Source organism: Felis catus, chromosome A3 (genome assembly GCF_018350175.1).
Source record: "Felis catus isolate Fca126 chromosome A3, F.catus_Fca126_mat1.0, whole genome shotgun sequence".
NCBI classification, from domain to species: Eukaryota; Metazoa; Chordata; class Mammalia; order Carnivora; family Felidae; genus Felis; species Felis catus.
The window spans coordinates 120,728,001-120,748,669 of record NC_058370.1 but is presented as its reverse complement, the minus strand read 5'-3'; the positions used below and the strand labels follow the sequence as shown (position 1 = coordinate 120,748,669).

Sequence of the window (20,669 nt, the reverse complement as noted above, 5' to 3'; positions counted from 1 at the left end):
TTTTTATTTTTTTTTATTTTTATTTTTTTCAACGTTTTTATTTATTTTTGGGACAGAGAGAGACAGAGCATGAACGGGGGAGGGGCAGAGAGAGAGGGAGACACAGAATCGGAAACAGGCTCCAGGCTCTGAGCCATCAGCCCAGAGCCTGACGCGGGGCTCGAACTCCCGGACCGCGAGATCGTGACCTGGCTGAAGTCGGACGCTTAACCGACTGCACCACCCAGGTGCCCCTGTTATTTTTATTTTTAAAAGTGTTATATTTTCGTTAGTGCAGACTCGATGGCTCCTGAGTCCAAGTTGACAGTTTCTGGAACTACAAGTCATTAAACTATCAACTTGAGATTTTCGAGTGTCATTGCCTCTAATTTGTTCCCCTCTCTAAATACATTTTACATTGGTATATATGGTAAATTCATGGAACCATTCTTTTATCCTATGAATTATTCAAAACCCTACATTTGTAACTATTTAAAATGTAGCATTAAACAAAAACAAAGACATTTCCCCTCACTTCATCTTTTCCTCATCTGATATATTTGCTTATTGGAACATGGTAATACCAGTCACAAATCTGTTGTCATAATTATGGATTTGAGTAAAGAGCTCGATGAAAATCTGAATTCAGTATTCTGTTTTTTTCTAATTTTAGTTTAATTTATTCTTGTGAGTGGAATTAGCACAGTTCTTTTTTTCATATTGTGATTTCTCTTTCAAAACATCTGCTATGTCTGCATATCACCCTTTTTAATTTTTACATCAGTGACACAGTATTTTCCTTACCCAGTCTTCCTCTTTGGAGTTGAAATACTTAAAAGCTGTAACAAGGGAGTCATGAATAAAGACTTTATAAACAGAGGTGTGGGAAGTTTCTCAACCAAAAATATTATTGTAATGTTAAGTATTTATATTACATTTTGAAAAGTTTAAAAGTACCTATATTGGATTTTTTCCAAGGCCAAGAAAGATTTCTTTTTCCTATAACTGAAACCATTATGAAATTTATGGAACCTTGAGCACCATTTCCCATTAAGTGGTGCTAATATTTCACAATAGTACTAATAGTTTCTCTTTAGTTTAAGGTGATACAGAAGCTCTTTTCTTGATGGCTTGCAGTATTAATGAGGTTAATGGTCTTGGTTTATAATATGCATCATAAAAATATTTTAATGGAAACCAGTGGAGATGTTTGAATAATGTCTTTTCTCCTCCTAGGGAACACAGTGGTCTTTCTCCTCAAGATGACACTAATTCTGGAATGTCAATTTCCCGAGTAAACCCGTCCGTCAATTCTAGTATCTCTCCGGCTCATGGTGTGGCTCGTTCATCCACATTGCCACCATCCAGCAACAACATGGTATCCCCCAGAGTAAACCGCCAACAGAGCTCAGACCTCCATAGCAGCAGTCATAGTAACTCTAGCAACAGCCAAGGGAGTTTCGGATGCTCACCTGGAAATCAGATTGTAGCCAGTGTTGCCTTAAACCAGGGACAGGCCAGTTCCCAGAGCACTAACCCCTCCTTAAACCTCAATAATTCTCCTATGGAAGGTACAGGAATATCTCTCGCACAGTTCATGTCTCCAAGGAGACAAGTTAGTTCTGGATTGGCAACAAGGCCCAGGATGCCAAACAATTCGTTTCCTCCTAATATTCCAACATTAAGCTCTCCCGTTGGCATGACAGGTACTACCTGTAATAATAGTAACCGATCTTATTCAAACATCCCAGTAACATCTTTACAGAGTATGAATGAAGGACCCAATAACTCCGTTGGCTTCTCTGCCAGTTCTCCAGTCCTCAGGCAGATGAGCTCGCAGAATTCACCTAGCAGATTAAATATACAGCCCACAAAAGCTGAGTCCAAAGATAACAAAGAGATTGCATCCATTTTAAATGAAATGATTCAGTCCGACAACAGCTCTAGTGATGGCAAACCTCTGGATTCCGGGCTTCTGCATAACAATGACAGACTCTCAGATGGAGACAATAAATACTCCCAAACCAGTCACAAACTAGTGCAGCTTCTGACAACAACAGCAGAGCAGCAGTTACGGCATGCCGATATAGACACAAGTTGCAAAGAGGTACTGTCTTGCTCAGGCACTTCCGGCTCGGCCTCTGCTAACTCTTCGAGCGGCTCTTGCCCCTCCTCTCATAGCTCACTGACAGAGCGGCACAAGATTCTGCACAGGCTCTTACAGGAGGGCAGCCCCTCGGATATCACCACTTTATCTGTCGAGCCTGATAAAAAGGACAGTGCGTCTACTTCTGTGTCAGTGACTGGACAGGTACAAGGGAACTCGAGCGTAAAACTAGAACTGGATGCTTCAAAGAAAAAAGAATCAAAAGACCATCAGCTCCTACGATATCTTTTAGATAAAGATGAGAAAGATATAAGATCAACTCCAAACCTGAGCCTGGATGATGTGAAGGTGAAAGTGGAAAAGAAAGAACAGATGGATCCTTGTAACACAAACCCAACCCCAATGACCAAACCTGCTCCTGAGGAAATTAAACTGGAGTCCCAGAGCCAGGTAGGTAATTCCTTGCTTTAGAGAATGAACGTGCATAGTTATTTTTCCCTTTTCATTTGTTTTCCTCCAGCCATAAGCCAGATTTGGATTCAGGCTGTGTTTTGTCCTACCCACTGAGCATATATTAAAAGATTAGTATCAATGGTTGAAAAAATCACAGGATGCCCTCAAAAGTTCTCGTTGGAACTTCGGAGGGCTACAGTTTTAATGTGGCGTTCTAAGCAAGTAGATGTTTTCTTCTTTCTATAAAATCAGTTCACAACTTTGGAGATTTTTGAGCATACCTTTCCTGCCCCCTCCTCCCAACCCGACCTGTTGAATCCAACTCTGAAAATAGAACCCAGAAGTCGGTATTTTAAAGGAGCCCACCAGGGAACTCTGATGTATAGCTAAGTTTGGGAAGCTCCGATGTAAGTGAAATGGGAGAGAAGTGTGAGGCGGTGGACAAGACTGTCTCGTCTGGCTTGCTTTGCTATTCAATTTCCTTTGAAGCGTTTTCTGAGGCTGTTTTTCTTCTCAGCCTTCAGCCCTTATCAGAAGAGGGACTTCGAGTATTCTGGGAAGTAGGGTACATAACAGGCCCTGACACAGAAGTGAACACAAATAAATCTTTGCATAAATTGTTATGAATTAGAAACCTCTATGTTTAGGCTGAAGTGGGGGTGGAGTGAAATTAACAGCCAGCTGCATTTATTGAATAGTTGCGTGGACTCGGGAGGAATTTAAGAAAAACTGAAAATATGGTCTCTTCACCTTAGGAGTTAACAACTTATTTAGATGGAATATAGACAAGTATGAGATAGCTGGAAATACAGTTACAAAGCAGCTTATTAATGAGACTCTCCGTTGTGAAACAAGATTCACACTTAGTGTGCATAGGTCTTTCATTTCTTGAGCCGGCTTTATATTCTACCTTTGTCTCACAGAGATCTCTCTCTTCCTTCAGACATACTGCATTCTAGGCACATGGAAGTCCTTGCCATTCCTGGGATAAGCCATGTCTCTTCTAAGCATCTTCTGCCTTGCTCTCCTTTCTATGTCTGCTGAACTTCTCCTCATCCTTCACGGACCAGTTCAGACATCATCTCTATAAAGCCTCCCCCTCTAGTCCTCGTTAGACATTTCTTTCCTCTGCAGTCATAGTGCTCCGTATTGTCTCTGTACCATTTGCAATAACACTATTGTGGTTAATTCTTCATTGTGCTCTTTGAGGATGAGGATATCCCTCACGTTTCTTGGTACAAGTAAATTAATACTTTGTTTTTTAGCTGAAAAACAGCTTTAAATAATAACTATATTAAAACTCTCACTCCTTAAAATTAACTGTACAATCCTGGTACGTCTGTTTTAGTTTACATGTACGTGCATTTCTGCTGAGTTTATACTAAGAGTGGAATTGCAAGATTATAAGATACGTGTATGTTCATCTTTAGTAGATAATGCCAGTTTTCCTAGTGTGTACAAAGAATTCCTTCTAGTTGTTCCATGTCCTTGCTGATAGTTGGTATTGTCAGTCTTTTAAATTTTAGACATTCTGGGGTCTGTGGTAGTGGTACTTCATAGTTTTAATTGGCATTTCCTTAATAAACGTTTATTGGTCATTTGGATATCTTCTTTTGTAAATTGCCTATTCAAGTGGCTTGCCCATTTTCCCAATATGGTGTCTTTTTCTAATTGACTTATAAGAGTTCTTTACATTTTTTTGGATGAGTCCTTTGTTGGTTATATATTTGCAAACTTCTCCATGCTTTGACTTGCCTTTTCTTTCTTTTAATGGTACTTTTGATGAATTGAAGTTCTTCATTTTAATGTAGTCCAATTTGCCAGTCTTTTCCTTTATAATTAGTACTTTTTGCACATGTGTAACAAAATACCTGTGCCAAAATGTTCATAGTAGTTTTATTTGTATTAGCCCCAGACTGAAAATACCCATAAATCCATCAGAGTAAGATGGATATATAGTGTGGTATGTTCATACAATGGGTTCGTTTTCAGCAGTGAAAACAAATTAACTGCTGCTACATGTGACAAGATCTCTGAATCAGAAATGTAATGTTAAGTGGAAGATGTCAGACATTTAAAAAATGCATGTATATAATTCTATTTATGCAGTCTGAAAATATAAATTTTAGTTGTATTAAATAGTGAAACCCTGTTTTATGTTGATGAATTATCTCAAAGTAATCCTAATAGAATAATATTGGGAAATAAAGGTCAGTTTCCTCCTATGTATAACCTCATACAGATGTAGGGATACCTGTCTAGTCTAGAAGATATGTTTCTGGGTTTTTTTAAATTAATTTATTTTTTTAATGTTTGTTTATTTTTGAGAGAGACACACACAGAGTGTGAGTGGGGGAGGGGCAGAGAGAGAGGGAGACAACAGAATCCGAAGCAGGCTCCAGGCTCTAAGCTGTCAGCACAGAGCCCATTGTAGGGCTTGAACTCAAGAACTGTGAGATCATGACCTGAGCCAAAGTCAGACGCTTAACCGACTGAGCCACCCAGGAGCTCCTAGAATATATGTTTCTTATTTTATTAAATCCTCAAGTGGAAGTGACCTTCTTAGGATCTTTGAAGCTGATGTGCTATTTATTAAGATATTTCCCAAACTATTTCAAATGATAAAGTTAACATCAGTGTGAATTTATTTTTCATTCCATCATATAGTAAGTCATTTTACAAGATTTAAAAAAAATATGACAGCAAAAATCATCCATGATCAGTGTAACACAGTACTTTTGATACTTCTTTGCAGTCCAATCTTTTTCCTGTGCGTAAATTTTGTACCCAAATATAGTAGACACATATTATGTGTATATTATCTTATATCTTACACTATATTAATATCATAAGCATCCACATTTTTTCTAGTAGCTCACATAATTTCAGTGCGGCCCCAATCTTCCTGATTATTTCTTCTTTCTTTCCCTCATAGTCACACTTAATTCACAGAGTATAAGGGAGCACCTTTTTTTCTTTTTAAAAAAATAAAAATTTTTAATGTTTATTTATTTTTGAGACAGAGAGAGAGAGTATGAACGGGGGAGGGTCAGAGAGAGAGGGAGACACAGAATCTGAAACAGGCTCCAGGCTCTGAGCTGTCAGCACAGAGCCCGACACGGGGCTCGAACTCACTGGCCGCGAGATCATGACCTGAGCCGAAGTCGGACACTCAACCAACTGAGCCACTCAGGCGCCCCAGGAGCACCTTTTTTTCTGCATTGATTCAGGTAAAGTATAGAATATATTTTCTCTAACTTTGGTTTCTGTTCTTAGTTTACAGCTGACCTTGACCAGTTTGATCAGTTACTACCCACACTGGAGAAGGCAGCCCAGTTGCCAGGTCTGTGTGAGCCGGAGAGGATGGATGGTGCGGTCACCAATGTAACGATCAAATCAGAGACCCTGCCAGCTTCGCTTCAGTCCACCACTGCCAGACCCACTTCCAGGCTGAATAGTATGTGTCGAGGAGAAAACCTCATTTTAAATGTTTAATGATAATATGGGTTAGTGCTTTTGTCTCTCACCATTACCGCACAGACCATTTGTTTGTTGAGAGTAAACTGTCTTTTCTTTTCTTTTTTTTTTAAGTTTATTGATTTATTTTGAGAGAGAGTGTGTGTGTGTACGCAGAGGAGGAGCAGAAAGAGAGAGAGAGAGAGAGAGAGAGAAAGGGAGAGAGAGAGAATCCCAAGCAGGCTTCACACTGTCGGTGTCGTCATGAGATCATGACTGACCTGAAATCCAGTGACATATACTTCACTGACTGAGCCACCAGGCCCCCAGAGAGTGAACTGTCTCCTTAGTAATGCCACTGTAAATGATATACAGTTACTTATAAACATATAAACTTGACTCATCATGTGTATTTTAAATTATGGGATAACTTCTATCCTTTTGTAATTAATGTTGAAGCAAATAATTTTGTGTTCTTACCCAAAATATTCCATAGCAGGACTTTCACAAATATAATATTGGTCAAATTGTATTTCCCAAAGTGTCTTCATTGAACACTAGTCCTAGGAGTTGGGAAAAAAAAGGGATTTTGTGCGAAAATCCACTGGGCGGATGGTACATGGCATGGCACGTATGCCATTCCACAGTGCATATTAAAGGTTTTAAAAAGTCCTGTGTTAAAGATACCAGTGTAGATTTCTGTAAAGCATTGACCATACTTTCCTAATTATGGAATTCCTTTTCTCAAGTAATGCATTTTTTCCCATGGAGCACCATTTAGGAGACAGCTGTGTTGAAATAGGTCACTTCTACTCCAGCCCAAGGAGACACTTTGATAGGATAATACTTCATGAAGATAGGGCTGTCAAGTTTTTTTCACTCATCAAATTTTGAAGTTTAACATAACAGTGGTGGTAATTCCGTTGTGTCATCTAGAAACTAACCAGCTCACTTTCAGAATTTGCCTGTGTTCCTGACCAGTCTTGTCATTCTTCTGATGGGATCAGATGTGGGACTCATTTTATTTCAGTTCTACTGCAGCTTTTAGCTGTCATGACACACCTCCTAAAAGTCTGCCAGGATTTCCAGGAAGCTAGAAAGAAAAGTCTTGAGTCATTTCTGACATTTTTGGAAGCAGTTTTTCAGCTGACTAGAGCATTGGTTGTAAGCAGGAGCCCAGATTCAAGTCTCCCGTTCTCCATTTATTAACAGTATTACTTTGGACAGATAAATTTTTTGAGCTTTATTCTCCTTATCTGTAAAAGGAGAATTAGAATTAGATGAAATGACTCCAAAAGCCTCTTCTAATTGGAACTGAGAGGCTCCAGACTCTGGGATGGCAGACACAGTTGGAGAAACAAGAAGGTGCAAGGCTAAAAGGCAATAAAATGAAAGTCTGCATACTGATTGGTTTGATCCTGGTCCCATTCTCCATCTAATATGGGAGACTGGAGGATTTATCTCAGGAGACACTGAATGACCAGAACAGAGATGACTGGCTATAGCTATGGAAGGAGAGCTCCCTAAAGTGCAAAGATCCTCATGCCATCTAATATCCAACAGAAGGCTCCCAGGAGACAGGCCTCACGCTTAGCTCTCAAAGTCAGTGTTTTAGAACACTGAACAGACACAGCTAGACATCACCAGGATTTTGAGGGAAGTCTGCAACTTGAAAGAGAGTAAAAGAAACAAACAGAAAAAGAGTATGCGGTAGAGCTATACAATGAGTGCATGGACTAAAAAAAAAAAAAAAATGCTGAAATTTTTGAAAAGATAATTTATCCATAAATAATATGGGAAGAAAAAAGGGGGCAATGAACAAGAAAGAACCTTTGGAAATTAGATATCCAAAAATTTTAAATTTCAAGATAAACATTAGAAGACAAAGCTGAGAAAAACTTTAAGAAAGAAAGAAAAAAAAAAAGACCAAAAGACAAATAGAAAATTTGGAAGAAAAAGTTAAGATCAACCTAGGAGGGCCAGTAATAGTAGATAAGAATTCCAGAAACAAACAAACAATGAAAGGGGGGAAAACACGGAAAAGAAGATATTTTCAAACAAATGAACGAAAAATCATATGAAATGACTGTTAGGGAATTGGGGACAAAGGGCGTAGTAGGAGAGGTAGATATGGGAGAATTAAGACTTCCTCTGCCATGATGGGAAGTTGGTAATCTGAAATTAAGATATCAAAGAATAGCAGCATACGCATATTTAGAAATAAATAGGTAAGTGCCAAAGAAAACACCTACACAAATTGAGAATGGTTGAGGGGTAAAGCTTAAAACTGCTTTTATTCATAATAGACCTTTTGGTTCTGACTCTAAAAATTATGTACCTATATTAATTTGATAAAAATTAAAGATAATACAAATAGAAAGTGTTTTCTAGCTCTATAGGGCTGTGAAAATGGAGTGTTTTTCCTTCATAGTCTGTCCTGAGGCAAATAGCTCTTTCTTCTCTCTTGAGATTTCCTCCCCTGAATATAGCTCCATATATAAAAGGATATAAATAGGCCAGAATCTGTTAAACCTTGTGCTATAGTGTTGGCAAAGGCCAAAAGCATAGAAGGGAAGATACTGAGGTAAACGAGGGCAAGGATGATAGATGCAGACAGCCGGTCTATATGGTTTCAATATAGACAAGAAGGAAAATAAGATTTTAGGAGGCATAAGGCTAAGGAAACAAGTTGGGCAGAATAAAGGATTGAAGAAGGAAAAAGAAGATGGGGAGTCCATCTTTTTATAGGAGCCCATTACTTTGTATGGATATGAAAAACTCTTCAGTCTGTGTCATGACACATCTATTATACTTACTCTAGGACCCATCCATTTTCTGTAATTATCTTTGTTTTCTCCAAAGTTACTTTCTTTGTTAAATTTTCTATCTCTCTTTCCTGCCACTGGCTTTTCTGGAATTTGAGATGTCCATCCATATACACTGACAAAGGCCTAGAATGAACAATCTTGGTAGCTAGAGTGTATCTTTAGCTAACGTGAGAAACCCTTTTGCTCTGGCAGTGAATGTAGGTTCTGATTATAGAAGCCCTATTTCTTTGTTGCTGTTGTGAGAGAGTGGGGCTTGGTGATGGGGAAATCCTCGTGGCAGCCCAGGCACCCACTCTGGGAGATTCCCTGGGCAGAACTCCCACCCTGAGTCATGCACTTACCCCTTTAATCCCAGGGGCAGATGCCAGAGTCCTCTGCACTTGGGGCAGGGCCTGCTGCAGCTGTTCAGTGGCCCAGTCGCCCCTGGCTTGTTCCTGTATTGACCACTGAGCTTGGGGGTGTTCTGGTCTTTTGGGAAAACTCCCCTTCTTGGAGAATCTTCTCTTTCTCCCACTGTAGATTTTTTTAGTTTTGTTAAGGTTTTACCATCAGTTTGTCCCCTCTGTTTTATCTTTCAGAAACTCTGTCGTTCAAGTCAGCTGCCATACTTCTTTTGCCTTTCCTTCAGCTGGAGATTTCTTTTTTCTTTTTTATTTCTTTTGTTATTTCAGAGATAATTTTGGAGGGAAAATAAAATACAAGGATAAATCTGCCACACTGAACCAGAATATTGCCTTAGGTCTCTTTACATATGAGAAAATTAAGATCCAGAGAATGAAAAGAAAGAAAAAATACAGACAAAAACTTGCCTGAAGTTTTCCACTTAGTATATGCAGAATCAGGATTTAAATCTCAGTCTGCCTGGTTTCAAAATATCCTGTCGACATGCACACCACACACCCATGCAGTGTGACCAAGTGATTTAAATAATGTTGTTAGAAATGTACTATAAGAGCACAGCAAGAGACGGTGTAGGAGGGTATTATTGGTCAAAATATGTACAATATGACCTCTTCGGCAGCACCTTCAAAACCTCTGCTACGTCCTTTTGATTGTCTTCAGCTCCTTACCCTTTGAGGGTGGGTTTAACTCCTGAAATTTGCTGGAGTTATTTGGAGCCAAGTTTGTTGATCCAAAAAACAATAATACTTTCTTTTAACCAGAACCAAAATTAGACTAACTATAAGGAGATATATTTTTTTGAGGGACCTGTATACTGTTTTAGATCGATCTAGAAGAATTCCAAAAATATTTGAACACTGACAACTTCATTGGAATAAGTGAATGATCTCGTGAAGTGGTTGATCTTATGTTTAATGGACATACACATTCTGAAATTATTATTTTTTAAAGATCATTAACTTGTAGCACGTTAAAATAATTATATAACTCAAAAAATAATGAGTTTTACATAAAGCACTTTTTCAGTAATTAAAAAAATCCATTTTAATTTCCCTTTTACAGAGTATTGTGCCTGTTGGTATCTTTTGCTATTTTATAAAGCTGTAATGTATAATCTTATGTAGAGATAATTTACTACATATGAGAGCGTAACTGAAACAGAAGTTCTAAATAGAATTGCTTGGTCAAAGGATAGATAGATTTTGCCAAATGGCCCTTCTCAGATATTACACCAGTTTACACCCTGAGAATGTTCTTCTTTCTACACATCCTAAGACATCGAGTTTACACACTTTCTCATCTTTGCCAATCTGATGGTTTGGTTTTTTAAAGTATCACAGTATAGCTTTAATCTGTATTGCTTTTTTTGTGAATTAGGTTGATCATTTTTCAGTGATCTGTGATTCAGTGATTTTTCAGTCACGTGGATGTGACCTGTTCATATTCTCTCGCCATTTATCTATTGGATTTTTCCGTTTTTATCTTATGATTTATAGGAGGGTTTTTTTTTAACATAAGTTAATCTGTTGTCTACATCACATTTAGCAAAATAAAACACTGCAACTGCTGTGCTTTATTTTTATTTAGAAAAATAAAACACTACAACCAAATGTAACACAAAACTGAGCCAGAAACCTCTTAACCAATGGCTGAGGCAAGTGGCTGACCGTCGGAATCACTAGATAGGGATGGTCTGTTAAAGGAGTAGAATGTGCAAAAGCCACTGCCATGGTTAGACAATGGTTTCTACCTGTGTGCAGAAATTTTTATTTATTTATTATTTATTTTTTTTAACATTTTATTCATTTTTGAGAGACACAGTGTGAGTGGGGGAGAGGCAGAGAGAGAGGGAGACACAGAATAGAAGCAGGCTCCAGGCTCTGAGCTGTCAGCACGGAACCCAATGTGGAGCTCGAACTCACAGACTGCAAGATCATGACCTGAGCCGAAGTTGGACACTTAACTGACCGCCACCCAGGTGCCCCGAGAAATTTTTAAATTTTTTAGTAACGTAACTTTTTTGTGGCTAATGGATATATAAAGCTTTCCTCTTAACCAGACTAGAAATGGAGAAAATATGATGTTGAGCCGTTTGCAAGGATGATAAGAAAGATTAATAGCTTGATCAGGGATGGGGCACTTGGGTGGCTCAGTAAGTTAAGCATCTGACTCTTGGTTTTGGCTCAGGTCATGATCTCATGATTTGTGAGATCAAGCCTCACATCAGGCTCTGCACTGACAGCATGGAGCCTGCTTGGGATTCCCTCTCTCTTCTCTCTGTGCCCCTCTCCCACTGACATGCACTCGCACTTACCCTCCTCTCTCTCTCTCTCTCTCTCTCTCTCAAAATAAACATTAAAAAAAAACATAGCTTGATCAGGGGTCCCTAAGAGCTTGTTTTCTACCCCCACTTCATCTGTCCCTCTCCAACACAGAGATGCACTGATGCTTCCCTCTACAAATTACTTTGCCTGTCTTGTGTTACATATGTACATACTCGTGTTTGTGATAGGGACACAAATATGACCAAAAATAGTAGATTTATTCCCTGGACGAACAAAGATAACTTGTGTTTTTCTTTTTTCTTTTTTTTAACGTTTGTTTATTTTTGAGAGAGCAAGTAGGGGAGGGGCAGAGAGTGGGGGGGATGGAGGATCGAAAGCAGGTTCTGTGCTGACGGCAGTAAGACTGGTGCGGGGCGCAAACTCACGAACCATGAGATCATGAACTGAGCCGAAGTCGAATGCTCAACCTACTAAGCCACCCAAGGGCCCATATTTGTGTATTTTTTAAAACATTCCAGCAAATCCTCAAATTTTTTGTAAAAATAAATTTCTTAAGGAAATCTTAAAAGGTTGAGGTAACTTTTAGAATAAAAACCAACTTTTAAGCATAAAGCCTATGCAAACAACTTTTACTTGAATCAAAGTTTGATTTGTTTGGGTTTATCTTCCTAGTCATCAAACTTAGCACATGAATCTTACTTCATTTTGAGAAATTTTATCTAGCTTATTGATATTTTCCTCACCAGGACACCAATGAGGTATTCCTACTCATTACCTCATTACCAACGAAGTCCTATTACTGAGTCAAATAAACTATCTTATAATATTCAGTATTGATGGTAGATAGCCATATAAATTTTCTTTGACTCTTAAATATAATTAATTTTGTCTAGGTTAGACTTCTGAAATAGAATAGGACTGAGGAATTAATATGTGGAATAGAGCAGTGGGACAGCTTTAGATAATCTTCTTTGACTAACTTCCTGATTTAAATAATGATAGGAATTAAGTGATTACTTTCCCATCATAATTTGTGGTTGGTGTTGTTTGGTGGTTTTTATTTGTTTTGTTTTTCGGAATCTATAGAATTTAATTTTTCTATCATTTGTCATGACAGACAAGACAAATTTAATTGAAAGCTATAATTATTTGCATTTAGAAGTGAATGTGTTTTGGGGCGCCTGGGTGGCTCAGTCAGATGAGTGTCTGACTTCGGCTTAGGTCATGATCTCATGGTTCCTGGGTTCAAGCCTCACGTTGGGCTCTGTGCTGACAGTGTGGAGCCTGCTTGGGATTCTTTCTCTCCCTCTCTCTCTCTCTCTCTCTGCCCCTCCCCGACTTGCACTCTTTCTCTAAATAAATAAATACGCTTAAAAAAAAACAACCTCCAACGCATTTTTAGTTGGGTTTTTAAAAATTATACTAGTTTTCTCAGGCTGCTATAATAAAATACCACAGACCAGGTGGCTTAAACAACAGAATTTAATTTTCTTACAGATCTGGAGGCTAGAAGTCCAAGGTGAAGGGGGTTGGCAGGTTTGGTTTCTTCCGAGGCCTCTCCTGGGCTTGTGGATGGCTGCCTCCTTGCAGTGGCCTTGTAGTCATCCCTCTATCTGTGTTTTGTCTGTGTCCTAATCTCCTCTTCTTATAAGAACACCAGTCATCTTGAATTAGAGCCCTAACTTCCCTGCCCATCTCTGAAGACCCTGTCTCCACATACAGTCACATTCTGAGCTACTAGGAGTTAGACCTTCTCATATGAATTTTGGGGGAATACAGTTCAGCCCATAACAATGATTAATTAATATATGTCCATTTCAGAAATTACAAATAACCATTAGAAGCATTAAAAGAAAATAAAAGTCATCCTTAATCTCACAACCTAAAATCTACCAAAGATAAACTCCTTTCCAGAATTTTTTTCTACTCATATATACTAAATAATTTGTAAAACCAGAATCATTCTGCACATAATATCTTGGTTTATGGGGTCATTTTCTTTTTCATTTAGTTGGACACTGTAACTATCCAAACCAGGGTTCATTAAACATTCCCTGAGTTTCTGGAATTCAGGTTATTTACAATTTTTCATAGAATAAACAGTACAGAAATGATCAAGTTTTGAAAAGAAAATGCCTAACCAAAACTTTCTAAAATGCATATACTATTTTCTTCCGTTACAAGATATAATTTGATGTCTTTTTGCATTTGTCATTGTTATAAACATCAGTCGTTATACTGTTATTATACAGATGTATTCTTAGTTAACAGCTACAGAGCTTTGCCCATTTTCTAAACGACCCCAGACTGCTGTGCCCTATAGTTTCTGTTACTGCCTTTTATAGAACATCTTTTGTTTGCCACTCTCATTTCATGATAACACTGTCCCTACCTATAATGTATTATACTGCCCTGTAGACTGAAAAAGCAGTTAACCAAAATTGTTATAATTATCTTTAAAAAAAATAATTTCTGGGGTGCCTGGCTGTCTCGGTCAGTGGAGCATGCAACTCTTGATCTCAGTCAGGGCTGTGAGTTCGAGCCCCATGTTGGGTGTAGCTATTACTTAAAAATTAAAGAAATAAAAAAGAAAACAGTTAAAAAGAAATAAAAGAGATAATTTTTGGCAAAATTCTGAGTGATTCTCCTCTGATAACGTCAACTTACGTGCAGGCTTTTTTACATCAGATTGTCTTTGATTCAGAGACTTTTTCTTTCTCACTGGTTATTATGTGGCCACATTCTCGATAGTTTAAGTTTCTGAATAAGGGACCTTTGTATCATCGAAATAATATTTTATAGGGGAAATCTCATTCTATTACACAATATATTACTTCTGAAAAATACTGTCTTTTTATCTTCCACTGTGATCCTGACTTCTTGCTTTTTCCAGGATTACCGGAGCTGGAATTGGAAGCAATTGATAACCAGTTTGGACAGCCAGGAACAGGTGATCAGATTCCATGGGCAAATAATACAGTGACTACCGTAAATCAGAATAAACCAGAAGAGTGAGTAACACATTTCCTACTTTAAAAAACATCAGATACGTGGGGTGCCTGGGTGGCTCAGTCGGTTAAGTGTCCAACTTCGGCTCAGGTCATGATCTCGCGGTTTGTGAATTTGAGCCCTGTGTTGGGCTCTGGGCTGACAGCTCAGAGCCTGGAGCCTACTTTGGATTCCGTGTCTCCCTCTCTCTCTGCTCCTTCCCTGCTCGCTCGCTTTCTCTCAAAAATAAATAAACATAAAAACATTTAAAAAATTAAAATTATCAGATACCAATTTCAACAAAGAACTACTTTTCCCACACTGGATTCCAGCCTACGTTGGTATTTTGTGAGCTAGCAGTAGAAGTGAATGTTTAATGAAAAAAAGGGGATGTAGGAAGACACCAAGTTAAACAGATTTATTTACTGTGTGACTGCAAGGCCGGTATGTATTGTAATTACCAAGCGATCGACGTAGTATGCAGTGGTTGTTTTATTTTTCATCTCTTGCTTTGCTTTGATTGATTCTTATACAGTTTCTGAGACCTGTAGATGAAGTGAGCTCAGTATAACAATTATTCTGAAAGCTCTTGAGCTTTTAGTTGTATAATTATTTTGTCCAGAGTTTCTTTTTGGAGCAAGATGGTTAATAAGAGAAGGTACATTTTACATCTACTTAGTGTCCCATCTTGATTACAATTTAATTGCTTAATTGACATAAGTAGCTCTATTCCAAAACATTAGAGAAGAGTACATTTCATACATAGCAACCAAAGGATGACTAGACAGTATCGAGTGTAGCTTAGAGCTTTTAACTATGAACTGCATTCCCACTTACCTTCCCCCCAAAAGAATCCTTAAAATTATGTCATTATATTTGTATTGTTAATATTATTTTCTATATATTTCTAAATTTTATGCATCAATTGGCATCCTTTTGGATTAGACTATGTATTTCCTTCATGTAATCAACATTTTTTTGTTGTTGTTGCTTAACACTGAGCATGTTTCTTTTTTCTAGTTTGATTTCTTGGGTAAATGGTCATCCTGTCATATTATCAATATGATTTGATCATCTTTGAGAGTTAAGTATAAATAGAATAAATCTTACCATAGGCTGGATGATTTTTTATGAGATTTTGATTGATTTTTATTTTTGATTTTCACCAAAAATTGTTTTTCCTTTCTTAACTATGTTTAGTTAATTTTTTAGGCTAATTCTATAAGCTAACAAGAAGAGTACAAAAGCAAAGTTCAGTGATTGACAAAATAGTGAAAATACATTCCGGCTACATATAGAACATTTATAAGTTTTTTCACATAAGTGTAGAACATTTCTTTGTGTAAGAGTTGATCGAAAAAGCATCTCAGCAAAGAACTTTCTAGAATAAGACTTGCATATGTGTTCGTATCATATATACATATATATATTTGCATTACTGAGATTGAATACTTATTTGCTGTATCAGTCTTAAACATTTCTATCTTTTGATTCTATAGCCAGTGTATTAGTTCACAATTAGATGAGCTTCTCTGTCCACCAACAACAGTAGAAGGAAGAAATGATGAGAAGGCTCTTCTTGAACAGCTGGTGTCCTTCCTCAGCGGCAAAGATGAAACGGAGCTAGCTGAACTAGATAGAGCTCTGGGGATTGACAAACTTGTCCAGGTATTTATTAAGCTCGGCCTTATATAACTGATACAATCCTGAGAAGCTAGAAAAGTATTTTTAAGCAAGATTTTTCAATACTGTTCTCACTGTGTTTTTTGTGGTTTTATAATTTATTCTTGTGAAAATTGTCAAAATATATAATAGCTAACTAATGAGTTTTTTAAACAAAAAATCATAATAATTACAAATAGTTAGAATTAGAAAGTCTTAGCGTTTCACTATGGAACAGAATCTTAGAAGCTCCCCCTAGAATAGAATCCAACATTATATCATTACTTCTTATTCTAGGACTTAATTTATCCTTCATTCGTGCTAGACCTCAACCTATATATTCCATGATGCTCCAACTTCCAGGCATTTTTCACACTGTGAGGTTAAAAAATCAACATTCTTTTAAGGAGTAGAATATAAGGTATCAGAATGCATAGCCCACAAAAAGGGGAAGTTATGTTTCATAAAATTTTCCTTTCAGTTACATACACCGGGTCACAATTTAAATTAGATTTTTTACAGTGAATAATAGTATAAATTTTGAAAGCCATAGCTATGGCATTCTGTTAGGCCAGCTATGAATTTTTTTCAAATAAGAGAAAAGGATGAACTTTGTATTTGAGATAGAAAAATGCTTAATTAATCCCTCCTTTAGGAATCCAACTCCTCATGGTAAACTATTACAGGTAAAGTGTGTTCTCTCTTAGGCTTTGCAGTGTGGTTCTTTTTAAACCTTTTAGCTTTATCTCACTGATTTTAGGGCCTTTTGTTTTAACCATGTTTTTATCTCTTTTCTGAGATTTTAAACATCTCAGTTCATCTGCTACTCCATTTCAAAAGTTAACTTTTCATAAGTGATTCCTTTATGTAGCAAACTCCTAGAGAGCTTCATGACTTCAACATGAATATTTTATAATAAGACGTTCTAGAGGTAAATGTTCTCAGATCCAAGATTATATAGAGAAGCATGTCACGTATTGGCATTAACTTATTTGTAAAATGTTCTGGCTTGCTGTCCAACAGGGAGGTGGATTAGATGTGTTATCGGAGAGATTTCCACCACAACAAGCAACACCACCTTTGATGATGGACGAAAGACCCAACCTTTATTCCCAGCCTTATTCTTCTCCTTCACCTACTGCCAATCTCTCCAGCCCTTTCCAAGGCATGGTCAGGCAAAAACCTTCACTGGGGACTATGCCTGTTCAAGTAACACCTCCCCGAGGCGCTTTTTCACCCAGCATGGGCATGCAGCCCAGACAGACTCTGAACAGACCTCCCGCTGCCCCCAACCAGCTGCGGCTTCAACTTCAGCAGCGCTTGCAGGGACAGCAGCAGGTGAGCACTCTTTTTTAGCAGGTGATACATTTAAAGGCGTGTGCTGGCTCCCTCTCTGAAATAAGAACAGCCTAATTGCTACAAGAAAGGTATTAAGTGGGAGTAGTCCCACAACCTTTATGAAAGACTCAAAAAACTGTCCTTCGTCTGCTAGGATAAAATAAAGAACACGTTCATTCAGCTAAAGGCAACTGGCTCATAACAGTACTGTGAGACTTAAAATTTTAAAGCAAGTGGATTTTGTTTTTTGAGACAAAATATTTAGGACGAACGTCATATCATTATTAAATTAATAAAGAGAAATATGTAGCTTAATTTATCAAGTAGAGCATCAAAAGGTACTGTTATGATTGATTGATGGAACAGAAAATGGAATCTTTGTTGTTTGAAGTTGGAGTGATTGAAGCTTAATGATGTTATTATATTAGGAGAGTAGAGTAGAGGAAAGGATAGTTTGGGGGTCTGGGGAGTTGTGGGTGAGTTAAATCTTCTGTCTCATGACAGGTAATGAATGGGTATAATGGCATAAATATTTAAGATTGAATGAGCAGCACATACAGAGATAAGCATCAAGACCAAAAAAGCAAATGGTTAAAAGTATCGGCTCTGGGAAGTGGGACCAGCACTATAGATTGTTACTTCTTCTTATTTATCTTTTTGTATTTTTTTAACCATCTGTATGTATTACTTTGGATTTTCTGTAAAGTATTTAAAGCAATTTCCTAGAGTGTTAGAAATTCAGAAAGGAAGAGAAAGAAGGAACTAAATTATATTAGAAAGGCAATATTATATAATGTTATAGGAGCTCTAGATTCAAGTCCTACTTCTGACCTTACTTAGGTGGGTTGGCAATCAAATGATTTACCCTTTTAAAGCCTCTGATTTCTGATTGTAGCCATAAAAGGAGACTAATAAATAACTCCTCTACCTCATCGGCGGTGTGTAGATTAGATGAGTTAGTACATGTAAAGATCTTAACATAGTGCCAGGCATGCAGTAACACTAAACACTAGCTCTTATTATCAAATTATATTCAGTAAATACAGTAAGTAATATAAAATGAGTTTCCATTCCACTTAAAAAGAAGATGATGAAAGGGACAAAGAGAAAGGGAGCTCCAGACGAGATAGGAAAAAATTATTAATAGTAGAATAACAAAAAAAAGGAATACTATTTAAAATTCTAGGGTGGAATAAAGAACTGAAAGAGGAATTAGGGGAAGAGAGGGAAGAAAAGAGAAATCTAGAAAGGAAATAGTAATGTGTTCTGAGTATTAGTTGAAGGTAAACTACCTCTTGCTATAACTTGTCATTATTCAGTAGAGAGCACAAGAATAAGAAATGCTTATTGGTTCACAAAACATGTCATTCGCAAAACATATTTAGGGAGACTACTAGGCACTATGAGGAATACAAAGAATTAAGGAGATACAGGCAACGTTTAGAACTTCCCATCAGCTTGGAGTATTCCAAACATACACAACTGGAAACTTACATAACAGTGCAAGTAGTGATTAAGGGTTAACCCAAAAAGTAGAGGAAAACGTAGGTGTGCTGATTTTCATTTTACAGGGTAGAGTCAGTAAATACTCCTTAAAGGCAAGGGTTCATTGAGCAAGGCCAGATCAACAGTCTAGGTTAGGTTTGTGAATGGATGAGATAATAATTCGCACGTAGTTTGGGAAAAAAATCACTTTTACTTTGATTTTTTCCTAAAACAGCTGATAAGCAGAGGTAGCAATGCAGAGGGTACACATGAAATAAGGGTGCAAATAGACGAATGTGGCTCCTTGTTGCTTCCTTTAAATATCAGGGAGACATGTCCAAAGTTTGGTGGTCTCGGTAACCCAACAGAGTGAAATATCCATCAAGTTAGAGAAAGTTTTGAGCCCTGAGATATGTCAGTACACAAAACAACCTATAATGCCGTGTAAGACAATACTTTGCTACCAAATGAGCCTCATCATCCAGACCTACTTTCTGGGTTCTGGACCATAAGTTCTTCTGTGTAACAGTGGGACATCCAGTCCACAGTCTGTAAATGCTTGGAGTCTTCTGTGTGAGTTAAGGGCTCTCTTCGAGGTCTGGCCAAGGCTTATCTCAGTCATCGTTTCAGTTAAGATGCTTTCAGCAACATGGAAAGAAAAAACATCAATTCAAAGGCGTGAAACCATTTTTAAAAAGTATTTTGACTCAGATAATGAGATGATACAAAGTAGAGACAGGTTGAGGTGCGGTTACCTCACAGGCTCAAGAATGTTATCCAAGGACCTACGTTCTTTCTATCTTTTTACTCTCTAATCCCTGGCAACTAGAAAAATGGCTCCAGTGGTTACAAATATCACATGCACCTGTGCCTCTTTTTCCATAAGCCAAGAAACTTTTTCCAGGTTCTTGCCCTTCTTTCCTCCCTACCACTCCAAAAAAAGAAAACGGGGGGAAAATTGTTTTTTCACATGTCTGGCCAGCCAGAACTGAGTCACATGTACACCCTTAACCACCTGATGGCAAGGATTGGCTTAGAGCACACAGTTAACCCCTTGTGCATGATTTGGGATAGTCAGCTGAACAAACTCCTAGTTTGTCATTGAGGAGGAAGGGGAGGGTAAATGGCTGTGAGTTGGCAATAACAATACCTGATAAAATCAAGAAATGGAGGTTTATTTAAAGTTGCACGTGTTGGGATCAAATTGGTGAACTGAGATGGAACACTTGCCCTTTCTCCTGCCTGAATTCCATTAGATGACAGGATGTATATTTTAAATGAATAAGTTCATATTAGTGCAGAGAAAAAGAAAAACACTAAAAATTGGTACACTATAAATTAAGTGATTTTGAAATAGAAAGCAAACATGAGAAAGAAAATAATCATATACGAACACTACAACTGCTTATGTAGAAAATCCAAGAGAACCTACAGAGGACTTAGAATTAATTGAGAAGTTTCGCAGTGTTTCTAGAAAAAAAAAAAACCCAAGAAATAAAGATTAATAGCAATCCTTTTTACTATCAACAACCAATTAAGAAATATAATTTCAAAATATGTTCACAATTTATAAAACTTAGAAAATTATTAATCGTAATTGCAAGTTAAAAAAAAGATCCAAACGAAGATATTAGTGAGTTGAAAGACTATCATAAAGATGGCAATTTTGGGGGCCGCCTGGGTGGC

The 20,669-nt window shown here is 37.5% G+C and overlaps 1 protein-coding gene across 12 annotated transcripts in view; it reads left to right on the top strand.

Annotated features, from left to right (window-relative positions):
- The window catches only part of NCOA1 (nuclear receptor coactivator 1), a 243,345-nt gene that overhangs the window by 192,207 nt on the left and 30,469 nt on the right, over positions 1 to 20,669 (top strand). For all 12 annotated transcript variants that reach the window (XM_023252044.2, XM_023252042.2, XM_023252041.2 and 9 more), the window contains 5 exons: positions 1,216 to 2,536; positions 5,816 to 5,996; positions 14,404 to 14,521; positions 15,998 to 16,166; positions 17,184 to 17,498. In XM_023252044.2, coding sequence (XP_023107812.1) covers positions 1,216 to 2,536; positions 5,816 to 5,996; positions 14,404 to 14,521; positions 15,998 to 16,166; positions 17,184 to 17,498 — 2,104 coding nt within the window. The remainder of the gene's footprint in view (positions 1 to 1,215; positions 2,537 to 5,815; positions 5,997 to 14,403; positions 14,522 to 15,997; positions 16,167 to 17,183; positions 17,499 to 20,669) is intronic.